Consider the following 14346-nt stretch of genomic DNA (forward strand, 5'->3'; position numbering starts at 1 on the left):
GTGTTTATCATAACAAACTATGGAAAACTATTAAAGAGATTGGAAGCTATTATGGAAACTATTAAAGACCATCTTACCTGTCTCCTGAAAAACCTGTATGCAGATCAAGAAGCAACAGTTAGAAACCTGTATGGAACAGCTGATTGGTTCAGGATTGAGAAAGGAGTACAACAAGGTTGTTTATTGTCACCCTGTTTATTTAACTTATACATAGAGCACATCTTGTGAAATGCTGGGGTAGATGGCTTACAAGCTAGAATCAAGATTGCTGGAGGATATCAACCTCAGATATGTGGGTGATAGCACTCTAATGTCAGAAAGCAAAAAGGAACTAAAGAGCCTCTTGATGAGGGTGAATAATGAGGGTAAAAAAGCCAACTTAAAACTGAATATTAAAAAAAACTAAGATCATGCATCTAGTCCCATCACTTCATGCAAACAGAAGGGGAAAATGTGGGGTCAGTGACAGATTTCCTCTTCTTAGGATCTAAAATCACCGCAGATGGTGACTGCAGCCATGGAATTAGAAGACAATTGCTTCTTGGCAGGAAAGCTATGACAAACCTCTACAGTGTGTTAAAAAGCAGAAACATCACTTTGCCAACAAAGGTCTGTATACTCAAGGCTATATCCTTTCCAGTAGTCATGCACGGATGTGAGAGCTGGACAATAAAGAAGGCTGAGCACTGAAGAATTGATGCTTTAGAACTGTGGCGCTAGAGAAGACTTGAGATTGAGAGTCCCTTGGACAGCAGGGAGATCACACCAGTCAGTCTTAAAGGAAATCAACCCTAAATACTCATTGGAAGTACTGATGCTGAAGCTGAAGCTCCAATACTCTGGCTTCCTGATGTAAGCATCTGACTCACTGGAAAAGACCCTGATGCTGGGAAAGGTTGAAGGCAGAAGGACAAGAAGGTGACAGAGGATGAGCTGGTTGGATGGCATCACCAATTCATGAACTTGGGCAAACTCTGGGAGATGGTGAGGGACAGAGAAGCCTGGCGTGCTGCAGTCAATGGGGTTACGAAGTGTTGGATGCGACTTGGCAACTGAACAAACAACAGCAACATGGAATCTAGAAAAAGGGTACAGATGATCCTATTTGCAGGGGATGACTAGAGTCGTAGCTGTAAAGAATAGATGTGTGGACACAGAGCAGGAATGGGGAGGTGAGGGAAATAAATTGAAAGATTAGGATTGACATATACACACTACCATGTGTAAAACAGATAGCTAGTGGGAAGCTGCTATGTTGCACAAGGTGCTTAGCTCAGTGCTCTGCAATGACCTAGAGGAGAGGGATGGGGGCAAGGGAGGTCCAAGAGGGAAGGGATGTATGTATACATATAGCTGATTTACTTTATTGAACAGCAGAAACTAACACAGCATTGTAAGGCAACTATACCCCAATATATTTTTGTAAATAAGTAAAAATTTAAATATCCTCACAGGAAATGCTTGTGAAAGCTTTCTGCAAAGAGTAAGTTATGTAAAAATCCACTCATTGAAATTTGGTATTTATTTTATTAATCACTTGATAAGAAGTTTGAATCTACCAGCTGTTTAACTTCTGAATTGGTGGACAATGAGGCCTTAAAGAAGAAGGAAGGGATTCTGTTACACATTCATATAGGATTGTGGGCTAAGGCAAATGCCTGTTGGTGGAATTCAGGAATTTAAGCAGCTTTCAGTATTTAAATAACACTGATATGGCAGCTAAATGGAAAAAAGTACTTGATGGAATATATATTGCTGAAGTTATCTCCATTCAATATAGCATTGTGAGTTGAAGAGATGTTTGGAGGGCTATTTTTATTTTTATATGCATAGTAGTGCTCATTTATATCATTGGTAATACATAAATTTAAATGATTAATTTATTTATAAATGCTTTGGGGTGCTATTAAATAGTGAGAGATTAGTTTATTTTGTTTAGATTATCTCATGTCAAAATATAATTTGTAGTTTCTTGCAGTTCAGTTATTTAAGAGATTGTCCACTTGCAACCTAACATGGTATTTTCATGCTCTTTATATCTACTTGGGCATAGAAGTAGCTACTTTATTTTTAATATTTTTAATTTTTATTAATTTTTATTATACTTGCTTTCCAATGTTGTGTTAGTTTCTGTTGTACAGCCAAGTGAACCATTGAACATATATCCTTTTTTTGGATTTCCTTCCCAATTAAGTCACCACAGAGAATTAAGTAGAGTTCCCTTGTAAATTGCAAGGAAATGGTAGATCATTTCTCCTTTTCCCCGTTAATTCATGTGCTGGTAGCAAAACATTGGAGAAGGGAATGGCAACTCACTCCAGTATTCTTGTCTGGAAAATTCCATGCTTAGAAGAGCCTGGGGGCTACAGTCCATGGTGTTGCAAAGAGTATGACTTGACTGAGCAACTAACACTTTCATTTTTACCAAAGCATACCTTTCTTTCAAATTATGGGACATGTTGTAAATAATGAGATTTGAAATGTGGAGAAAGGAAGATCTTCTAGTTGTATAATTATCTGTCTTATAAGTTTTATTAGAACTTGTAATTGAATTAGGCAAGCCTAGAATCAAGCTGCAGTTTACACATTTTCCCCCATGTTGTTTCCATTTAGTGGGAAGAAAACAGTGATTTTTATATTTTTCTTTTAAATGTACTTTTTAAAGCATTAAAATCTTACAGAATTTACTTTATATATATATTTTTTAAATTCTGTATATATGTAAATCTCTATATGAATTTTATTTATAGAATAAAATGCACAGTATCTTTCTAAACTGCCTGCCATGCTTTAGCATGCTTAAGGATCAGACAGAGATCTTGGCTGAGTGATGTTTCTTTATTTCAGGGTTAACTGTGTCTACTGTCCTTTTTGGTATCACAAGGTCTCTGTTGATATTCTGCATCCTTGTTAATTCTTCACAAACTTTGCACAAGATAATGTTGGAGACCGTTTTAAGAACTCAGGTATTGTTCTTCCATATAAATCCAATAGGTAAGTCAGACACCAAATTTCTTAATGAATATGTCTTGTTAACACATTACATGCCTATTTACATTTTCATATTTGAAAATGGAAGAGATGCCTGGAAGAAAATCACTGTGTATGTTTATTCATTTTCTACAAAAGTCTTCACAAATAATTTTTCCTACCAGAGAATATCTGAATATAGCAGCATATAAGCCTTTATTCCAATTTATGCATGTCTATAAAAATATATGAATGTTTACTTTGCAGGATGATTTAGGAGTCCAATGAAACACCCAACAAATGATGAAAATGTGTTGAAATGTTTTTGACTAGTTGTTAAAACGTTGGCTATGTTACATAATGTTAAGCTAACTAGGAAGGACCATCTTCCAGGAACGTCTCTACAGAAGACAAGCTGTGTGTTTCTTTCTTTCATTGCCCATTCATTTCTAGGACCACAGAGCTCTGACATGCACTCATATTTTCAGTTTTACCTAAATGGTAATGTAAAATTAATTAAAATACAAGATCAGTGAAATGTAAGCATCCTCTTCAATAAAATTAACTGTCTAGTTTTACAATGGACTTTTGATTACATTAAAGATGTCTTGTGGTACCTAGCAGGAGGATCTTCATTATTAAGTAAGAAACACTCTTACTTAGGTTGGTTTCCCAACCTTACTTAGGAAGGTTTCCAGTGGTTGGTTCCCATACCCTGAGGCCTTCCACCTGTCTTGCTTCTGAAGGTGGCCTCCTGACCTGGGTTTCTATGAAGAGCTAGTTCATCAGCACACATACCACTCTGCTCAGTTGGTTAGACTTGTGCTGAGGCCCAGGGTGGCTTTGCTTTTGCAGGTCATGATTGACAGGGCCTGATGAGGCAAGGATGTGACTGGAGAGAGGACAGCATTAGCCTTGGCCTGGCCATCAACTAGCTGCACAATCAAGGCCAAAGTAGGTAGATACTATGGGGCAGGCAAATCTCCAGGCAGGATGTTGTAACGGTTATAAGTATGGACTCTGGAGCCAACTTCCTGAGTTCGGTCCTGGAGATAGTTACTAATAGTAATAGCCAGTTATAGTTATTTTAATACTTATATGTTAGTTATTTAATTTCTCTGTGTCTCAGTTTCCTTACCTATAAAATGAGGATACTATTCACATCCTTAGCAATATCTTGATGTTGTGGGCATTAAGCAGGTTAATATATTCACAGCACTTAGCACAGGATCAGTGCCTAATGAACCTAAGTGAGGATGTTGACATGGTGTCTGGGAAATTCCCCTCCTGTGAAATGGGATTAACCACTGCCCTTCCTGTTTCACAAGACTGTTGTGAGGATTAAATAAGGCTGTTTAGTGCAGCATCTTGTGTACATTTATTCAACACATGTTCTTTAATCCAAGCACTGTAAGGAGAATGGTAAACTGCAGAGGCCCACACAATCTCATCTTATTACAAAACTGGAGTGAGGAAGTGATTGGAAGTTGTTGCTATTATGGCTGTGAACTAGCTCTACTTTTCCTGCTAATGGGGAACCTACAGTTGTAAATTTGGGAGCATCAAATGGGACTGTTATCAGTTATAATTTATGTTATCACAGCCTCTGAGTGCTTGTGACCACTGTTAACCAGGCTCTTGATGACCTGTAGGCATCTCCAGATGCTGATTTATTATTCAAGGATTTGGAACAAAGTTTAAATCTTTAAGGTCACTAATCCTAGAGCAGCAGGCATACCAGTGTGTATCTTGTCTCCCGCTCCTGTGTCTATTATCAGAATTTCATCCCTTCAAGAAAATAGAAGCTCAAATAAGTACAGCAAAGTTAGGCCCTAAGGTTTAGGGGCATCGGTTTTTTACTCTTTTAGCAGTATATTAAATTGAATTCTTTCCTGTGTTTATTTTCAAATGTAGAATTTGTGATAGATTGTCTTTGTTTCTGGTATGTGATGGCATGAAGAGAGAACCACGTAGAGTGGTATTACTTGTTACCAAGTTCAAGCTCGCTCTGCTCGCCTCACAATGCTGATAAGTCTTAACAGATGACGTGTTAACGCAAAGGAAAATGACTTTATTTGGAAACTTGGCAGACTTAGAAGATGGCAGACTGATGTCTCAAAATAACCATCTTATTGGAATCTGGATGCTTGGTTCTTTTATAGAACAGAGAGGAGAGAAGGCGAGGAAGTAAAGTCAAAAGGCCATTTATCTTGCACAATAAGAGGGTATTTGTTCATTTTTTTTTCTTTTCTGCAGCCATTCACAGGTGGTGAGAGTCAGATTGTCTCCCTGTAAGCTGAAAAAAGCCATTTTCATTTAACATCCAGACAGAAGGGCAGGGTTCCCTGACCAAAGCAATGACCAGCAGTGGTCAAAGAAACACATCCAGCATGGAGTCAAAATTGGCTCCTCCCTGTTACAGTTCCTTTGATTTGCACCTCCCCTGTCTGGGGCCAGTGTCCTGTTCTTTTTCATCCTGAGTCTCCTCAGGGTGCAACACCCTTGCAGGGGTGGCTGCAGAGTCCTGATGGCTACAGCATCCTTTGTTTACTGATGTGACATATGACATTTTTAGTTTATGCCAGATATTTACTGGAAATTTCCATATCCCCATATTGCAGCCTTAAGGATATACTATTATTGTGGATTCTGAGAAGGCAAATAAAATCAATGATAACTGATTCTTAGTCATTTAGTAATATTTCTGTTTTCCTGCCTACATCCCTGTGGTCTTAGATGCTTATTCGTAAGTCTGGGCTTGTCATACCTGGTATACCTCTGAAAACAGTGACTTATTAAGCCAGTAGTAAACTCACAACCTAGTAATGGCCACAATCCAAAATTTCGCAAAATGTGAGGTGCTGTGCGCCATCTGGAGGGAAAAAAATTACAAAGAGGTTATAATTATGTTTATTTAGAAAGTATCACTTGGCAAAATTAATCTTGATAATTAAAGCAAAATTGTTGTGACAATTAGGATTAACTTAGGTATTTTGCAATTGTTTATTTACTGATTTAACACTTGGAGTGAGCCTTAGATGGGATGGCTCTAAAGGGAAGGAACATTCTCAAATCCACCAACTCTTCCTGATACTGCCACAAGATCCCGCAATTCTTTTAAAAATCAGGGCTCAGTTTCACTTCCCCACCCATTGCCATTTGGTGGTATTTTTGTTTCTCTTTAGGTATCATCCTATTTTGTCTTTCTTTTTGTCACTGACATTGGCTTATTTTATATGAATTTGTAATATATTAACTTTGTTGTTTTACTGCTAAATTGTGTCCTACTCTTTTATATTCCCATGGACTGCAGCCTACCAGGCTCCTCCATCCATGGGATTTTCCAGGCAAGAGTACTGGAGTGGGGTGCCATTGGGTCTATTGGAGACCTAATAACCTCAATGTATAGAGGTCACCTGGAAAAACACTGAATAAATTTCTCAGGACCAATATTTTTTTAAGGCTGTATCTCTGAAAGTCACAATGGAGATCTGTACTGAGTCCCTAGGGAAGCCCAATATATTAAATATTTAATACATATACTTTATTTTTTTTAAGATTTATTTATTTATTTTTAGTTGCATTGGGTCTTTGTTGTTGCATGTGGGCTTTCTCTAGTTACAGCAAGCAAGGGTTACTGTTCATTGCAGTGACTTGGCTTCCCATTGTGGTGGCTTTTTCAGTTGCAGAGCTCAGGCTCTAGGCACATGGGCTTCAGTAGTTGTGGCGCACAGGCTTAGTTGCTCTGCAGCATGTGGAATCTTCCTGGACCAGGGATTGAACACATGTCCCCTATAATGGGGACACTGTACCACCAGGGAAGACCTGAAATACATGTTCTTCAAAAATATTGTTTTTATTTGTTCATGAATTGTTTCTCTTAAAGTTCCTATCGAGCAAATGAGTAATTTCTCATATCCTGTTCTTGCAGGAAGAATTTTGAATCGTTTCACCAAAGACATTGGGCATATGGATGAGTTACTGCCCCTGATATTTCTTGATTTCATCCAGGTAATGTATCAGTCCTGTCAGAGTTCTCACAGGGAAGAGCAGAGTGCCTGTTTCTCAAGGATTTTTCACAGGGGCTGAGGGTGGGCCTTTCAGCCTGGCAGTGTGTCCTGTTATCCTCAGTAAATGCTGTGTTTGTGAGAAAGAGGTGCAGTTCTGATTGGCAGGGTGAATTAACATAAGTAACCCCTGAGGCAAGAGTGTCTACACAGTCACGTCAAGGTTGGTCTGAAACAGTGACATGCTGGGTAAGTGGTTCTCCCTCTGCCTTCCAGGTGTCTGGTGTGGATTCCCTTTACTGTGGGCACATTTCATAATATGGAAATAATACCACTCATGGAAAGATAGCCTAGATTGACAAAATTATGCATTGTATTGGGTTTCCCAAGTGTCTCAGTGGTAAAGAATTCAGCTGCCAATGCAGGAGATGCAAGAGATGTGGATTTGATACCTTGGTTGGGAGGATGCCCTGGAAAAGGAAATGGCAACCCATTTCAGTAGTCTTGCTGAGAACATTCCATGGACAGAGGAGCCTGGTGGGCTATAGTCCATGGGGCTGCAGAGTTGGACACAACAGAGCACGAGCATGATGCATTGTACTCCCACAGGAGACAAGTATTTGTTGCACCATTGTATTTAGATAAAGCCAGGTGTGGTTACTTACAAAGAAAAGATTGGTTAAAAATAGGGTGAAAATAATACTTTAACAAGAACAATGTTATTTAGGTGCTAAGTTATGTCCAACTCTTCCGTGACCCCATGGACTGCAGCCGGCCAAACTCCTCCTTCCATGGGATTTTTCAGGCAAGAATACTGGAGTGGGTTGCCATTTCCTTGTCCAGGGGATATTCCTGACCCAGAGATCAAACTCATGTCTCCTGCGTCTCCTGCATTGCAGACAGATTCTTACCACTGAGCCACCTGGGAATTTCAAGAAGGACAATCAGTTCAGTTCAGTCACTCAGTTGTGTCCAATTCTTTGTGACCCCATGAACTGCAGCATGCCAGGCCTGCCTGTCCATCACCACTCCCTGAGTTTACTCAAACTCATGTCCATTGAGTAGGTGATGCCATCCAACCATCTCATCCTCCTTCGTCCCCTTCTCCTCCTGTAATCTTTCCCAGCATCAAGATCTTTTCAATTGAGTCAGCTCTCTGCATCAGGTGGCCAAAGTATTGGAGTTTCAGCTTCAACATCAGTCCTTCCAATGAACACCCAGGACTGATCTCCTTTAGGATGAACAGGTTTGATATGCCTTGTAGTCCAAGGGACTCTAAAGAGTCTTATTCAACACCACAGTTCAAAAGCATAAGTTCTTCTGTGCTCAGCTTTCTTTATAGTCCAGGTTTCACATCCAATAATGACTGCTGGAAAAACCGTAGCCTTGACTAGATGGCCCTTTGTTGACAAAGTGATGTCTCTGCTCTTTAATATGCTGTCTAGGTTGCTCATAACTTTCCTTCCAAGAAGTAAGCGTCTTTTAATTTCATGGCTGCAATCACCATCTGCAGTGACTTTGGAGCCCAAAAATATAGTCAGCCACTGTTTCCCCATCTATTTGCCATGAAGTGATGAGACCAGATGCCATGATCTTAGTTTTCTGAATGCTGAGTTTTAAGCCAACTTTTTCACTCTCTTCTTTCACTTTCATCAAGAGGTCTTTAGTTCTTCACTTTCTGCCATAAGTGTGGTGTCATCTGCATATCTGGGGTTACTGATATTTCTCCTGGCAATCTTTATTCCAGTTTGTGCTTCATCCAGCCCGGCATTTCTCATTATGTACTCTGCATGTAAGTTAAATAAGCAGGGTGACAATATACAGCCTTGATGTATACTGGTGTATACTTGATGTATACAGCCTTTCCCTATTTGAAACCAGTCAGTTCTTCCATGTCTAGTTCTAACTGTTGCTTCTTGACCTGCATACAGATTTCTCAGGAGGCAGATCAAGTGGTCTGGTGTTCCCATCTCCTTAAGAATTTTGCACAGTTTATTGTGATCCATACAGTCAAAAGCTTTGGCATAGTCAATAAAGCAGAAGTAGATGTTTTTCTGGAACTCTCTTGCTTTTTTGATGATCCAAATGTTGGCAATTTGATCTCTGGTTCCTCTGCCTTTTCTAAATCCAGCTTGAACATCTAGAAGTTCATGGTTCATGTACTTCATGTTGAAGTCTGGCTTGGAGAATTTAGAGCAAATGTGCGGTAGTTTGAGCATTCTTTAGCATTGCCTTTCTTTGGGATTGAAATGAAAACTGACCTTTTCCAGTCCTGTGGCCACTGCTGAATTTTGCAGATTTTTTTGGCGTGAGTGCAACACTTTCACAGCATCATCTTTTAGGAGTTGAAATAGCTCAGCAGAAATTCCATCACCTCCACTAGCTTTGTTTGTAGTGATGCTTCCTAAGGTCCACTTTACTTTGCATTCCATAATGTCTGGCTCTAGGTGAGTGATCACACCATCCTGATTATCTGAAGAGCAACTTTATTTGGAAACTTGGCAGTCTGAGAAGATGGCAGACTAATGTCTCAAAATAACCATCTTATTGGGGTCCAGATGCCAGGTTCTTTGATAGAACATAGAGGAGAAGAGGTGAAGAAATAAAGTTAAAAGGCCATTTATCTTGCAAATTAGGAGGAGATTCATTTATTTTTTTTTTTCTTTTCTGCAGCCATTCACAGGTGATGACAGTCAGATTGTCTCCCTGTGAGCTGGGAAAAGCCACTTTAGTTTAACATTCAGGCAGAGGGGCAGGGTTCCCTGACAAAAGCTATGCATAGCAATATGTGGCTCTAGGTGAGTGATCACACCATCATGGTTATCTGGGTCATGAAGATCTTTTTTTATATAGTTCTTTTCTGTATTCTTGCCATCTCTTCTTAATATCTTCTGCCTCTGTTAGGTCCATACCATTTCTGTCCTTCATCGAGTCCATCTTTGCATGAAATGTTCCCTTGGTATCTCTAATTTTCTTGAAGAGATCTCTAGATGAAAATCATTTCAGGAAATGTCCTTCATTTTGTAGGCATATTTTCTTTTCACTAGTTGATTGCTCAGCCTTAAGGTGTCTTTAAAAAAAGACAATGAGAGAAAGACCTACAGGAATACCCACTATCCAGCCTCTGTCTGTGAACTTGAGGTTTTAAGGAATGATGTTGAGTCATCTTAGATCTCATCCCCACATTCAGTATTGTTGTTCATATGGAGTGTTTTTTGTTTTGTTTTTTCCTGTTATTTAATTCTGTCTCCATTTCAGTGATTAAGCATGTGGGGAATTTACTTTTTCTTTCCAAGTGTTAATTTTGAAAATGAAGTGCATGTATCAAAAGCTGCACATAGAAATGCTGCAGTGAACATTTGCCTTCAGACGGCATAGCCTGTGGGCAATGATTCCACTGTTACCAATGAGAACTAAGCTGAGACTCAGAGGCAGAGAACTTTTATTGCAAAGATGTTTATTTTTCTTTCTCTTCTGTAAACTTATTTTCTAAATGTGTCCTGTTGGATTTAGCTACATAATTTATCCCCAGAAACAATTTTTTCCTAAAACAGTGTCACATTTTGATAGTGATTGTGAATTACTTTGAAAGGATTTTGTGAAAGATTCTGTTTCTTTGCTACAGCAAGGTAGGCCAAGGTTGGTTTTCCAGTGTGTGCTTAGAATATTCTGTCATAATCAAAATTCATAACATATTTTTAGATGACATGTAGATGCTACCTTGGAGAAGGCGATGGCACCCCACTCCAGTACTCTTGCCTGGAAAATCCCATGGATGGAGGAGCCTGGTAGGCTGCAGTCTGTGGGTTGCGAAGAGTTGGACATGACTGAGCGACTTCACTTTCACTTTTCACTTTCATGCATTGGAGAAGGAAATGGCAACCCACTCCAGTGTTCTTGCCTGGAGAATCCCAGGGACGGGGGAGCCTGATGGGCTGCCATCTATGGGGTCGCACAGAGTCGGACATGACTGAAGTGACTTAGCAGCAGCAGCAGATGCTACCTGACTTCAGCAGGGAATATTCTCATTGAAGAGGAGAGAATATTCTAGTCGAGCTGTTTTCCATTCCCTCTTCTACCACTCGTAGTTCACTTATCTTGAAGTTTGGTGGAGGCATCCTGTAGTTCATTAGAAGTAAGAGTCTCCCCTTTGAGAGACTGACCTGGGATGAGCATGGAGCCTGTATTTTCCTCACTGAGCAGGCAGTAGTTGAATATGTGAAAATAACAATATTTCCCAGAGAGAGGGAAGCATTTTAGGACCTAATATCAGAAGCTTATGGAACCCTTGATATTCAGAGAGGAAGCAGAGAGAGAAGGGAAGTACAGAAGGCACATGATGAACAGCAAGGACGAGAGAAGGAGATGCGGTACAGACCCGAGGAAGGACAGGTCTGTTCAGTGCAAACGAGAAAGTGAGTCCGTGGAAACCTGTTGGTTGATTTGAAATCAGGAGGCATCTGATGACCTGAGGAGCAGATTTCAGATGGGAGGAGTTAAAGAGCAAAGGGCTGCAAATCCAGGAGGCATGGAGGGAGCTGAGGTGAAGACAGGCTGGAAGGAGTTTGAATGAATCAGAAGAGAGGCCCATCTGGAATGTAGGAGCTAAGGAGGTGTTGCTAGTTGTTTGAGATTTTAGTTTTTGGGAGGGGAGTATGAGCAATGGTTCGTGGTTTTTCCCTCTCTTCCGTCCTTCCCTTCAACAAGCAAGCATTGAGGCCGTGAGGTACAGGGGGTGACTCACAGGGGTGAGTCAGGCACAAAGCCCTCCCCTCATGGGTCTCCTCCAGTCCCCCAGGGAAGGAAGACATCCAGAGATTCACCCCTTGATAGCTTTGGAATCCTAATTGTGGGAGCTCTGTGGAGGAAGTCCTGGAAGGCAAACTGGATGTGGAGGCTGGAGGCAGTTAGGGAGCCTGGTCCAGGAGGTGGCAGAGCTTCTAGGAGGTGACCTTTGATCCCAGATGAGAGGGAAGGCTGCTGCTGTGGATGGTGGGGCTGGAGGTGCTGCCGGTTCCTGTGTGAGAACCAGTCTTTCTATCACCAGCTGAGAGGGGGGAAGGGAAAAGGCTGGAAGGGGGTTGTTCAATTTTGTTTTAAAGGAATTAGTTCATGCCGAGTGTTTTCAAACTCATTTATGATGGTTCTGCGTCTCCTTCGTGTATATGATAAACCTTAGATGATTCTTGATCATTTATGTTACTTCTAAAGAGTATATTTCATATACTTTTCCTCATTTAATTCCTTCTCATTCCCATAAACGATAGCTCAGATAATTTATTTAATATTTTGTAATAGTGATGCCAAGTGTGGCTAAAGAAAACCCTGGGTTCTGAGTAGTGGGTCTACACTTCAGGACAGAACATCTACTCAGACAATGTCATTCAGAGACCACATCCCACCAGAAGGCGATCATGGGTTTGTGCACCATCCTGTACACTGACTCTTACAGATACCAGATATGTCACCTGTTCAGTCACATTATAGTTGTTGGGCAAATTGGAGCTGTTCACCATTTCAAAAAGGATGAAGGGAAAGCAGCATAAAAAATCAATTTATGTAGTGTGATTCCACCTGATAGTCATTTATGATGGCAACAGCTTTAAAGTGTAGTGGTGTGGGGAGCCCTGCAGTTTCCCTTTCCAAGCTTGAATCTGAGCTCTCCCTCTTCCTGTCTTTCCCCAACAAAGCCAGTTTCCTCTCAGTAAAATTGACAAAATAATACTAACTCCATAAATGTTGTGGGAAGACAAAATGAAGTTGTTTTAATATTATTCTTTGCATAACATCTAAATGCATATTGAGCACTAAGTAATGGGTAGTTATTTTTAAAACATCGTATGTGTTTTTAAGTGAGAAAAATTGTCTTGTGACACTGGCATTATGTTGCATTACAGTTATTGTCAGACACAGTTTCTAGGCCCATAAATACCATCTCATCAGTTTGTATTACAGAGATTCTAGGTTTGTAATTCTTGAAAAATTTAATGGACACTTTCTTGTATAGACTCACAGAATACAAATCAGTTGTTTTCAAAACTGACAATTGTGCATTGAATACAGATTAATCTGAATACAGATTAATGTAAGTTTCATACAGTTTTCCAAAGTCCCACATAACATTGAGTAAGGAGTCTCAATTATGTATAGTTCTTTTCATCGAAATCATCTCCTTTTACAAGTCTTCCTAGGCCAGGACTGCTCTCGCGAGGGCCGGGGCAGCCGCCCGCCGGGAGGAGCCGTGCTCACCTGTCCCTCTGTGTTGCCCGTGTGCCACAGGGCGTTCCTCAGGTGCTCACCCGTGCCCGTGGTGGAGTTCACCACCTTGAGGGACACCCCTGAGTAGCCGTAGGCCCGGGTGGGCTGGTCCTCCCAGTAGGTCTGCGTCACCTGCTTCCACATCACCACGTAGAAGCGGCTGCTGGACTGGTAGCCGAAGACGAAGCCCGCGTAGTCGTCGTCGCGGTCCGTGTTCACGTAGAACGTGCCGCTGAAGTCAACAGACCCGAACTCGTCGAAACCTGAGGCCGCAGGGAACATCTGTCGTCAGAAATATTAAAAAAAAAAAAAAAAAGAAGTCTTCCTACTAGTAAAACAAGTGAAATGAAAGTAAGATGTGGAAGTTAGAGTTAGGCATTTTAATTATCCTTCAATTAAAAATAAATAAAAAATACTAGAAAAATCATGCATTAAATTTCAAAAAATTGGGACTGTTTTGAGCATGAGAAGATGCACACAGCTGCCCTCAGCAAAATGCTGTAATTTACTGATGAAAACTGAATTGCAAAAACCTTTCTTCTTCACATACCCCTCATTCAGGAAAAGAAAATAACAACAGCAAGAACAACAAAAAATAAACAGCTTGGCTGAGCATAAATAACTGACTCTTCATGTTCTTTCCCACTTCATGGATCACAGCCATATTTTGGTGAAGGGGCTTGTGTAACTCATGAAGCTACAAGCCATGCCATGCAGGGCCACCTAAGCTGAATACATAATCATGAATAGTTCTAACAAAATGTGGCCCACTGGAGGAGGAAATGACAAACCACTCCAGTATTCTTGCCATGAGAACCCCATGAACAGTATGAAAATGCAAAAAGTTATGACAGTGGAAGATGAGCCCTCCAGGTTAGAAAGTATCCAATATGCTACTGGGGAAGAGCTAAGGGGAATTACTAATAGCTCCAGAAAGAATGAAGTGACTGGGCCAAAAAGGAAATGATGCTCAGTTGTGGATAAGTCTGTTGGTGAAAGTAAAGTCCAATGCTGTAAAGAACAACATAGCATGGGGACCTGGAATGTTAGGTCCATGAATCAAGGTAATTGGATGTGATCAAAAAGGAGATGGCAAGAGTGAACACTGACA

General features: G+C 40.5%; 1 protein-coding gene across 13 annotated transcripts in view; it reads left to right on the forward strand.

The window, feature by feature from the left end:
* The window catches only part of LOC147361917 (ATP-binding cassette sub-family C member 4-like), a 173701-nt gene that overhangs the window by 78759 nt on the left and 80596 nt on the right, over positions 1-14346 (forward strand). For all 13 annotated transcript variants that reach the window (XR_015138369.1, XR_015138365.1, XR_015138366.1 and 10 more), the window contains 2 exons: positions 2848-2994; positions 6902-6981. Coding sequence is in view for 7 of the 13 variants with exons in the window: in XM_086330228.1 (XP_086186354.1) it covers positions 2848-2994; positions 6902-6981 (227 nt within the window). In the remaining 6 variants the exon portion in view is untranslated. The remainder of the gene's footprint in view (positions 1-2847; positions 2995-6901; positions 6982-14346) is intronic.

Source organism: Bos grunniens, chromosome 12 (assembly GCF_055505025.1).
Source record: "Bos grunniens cultivar Pamir isolate PY7600 chromosome 12, Bosgru_T2T1.0, whole genome shotgun sequence".
Classification (NCBI taxonomy): domain Eukaryota; kingdom Metazoa; phylum Chordata; class Mammalia; order Artiodactyla; family Bovidae; genus Bos; species Bos grunniens.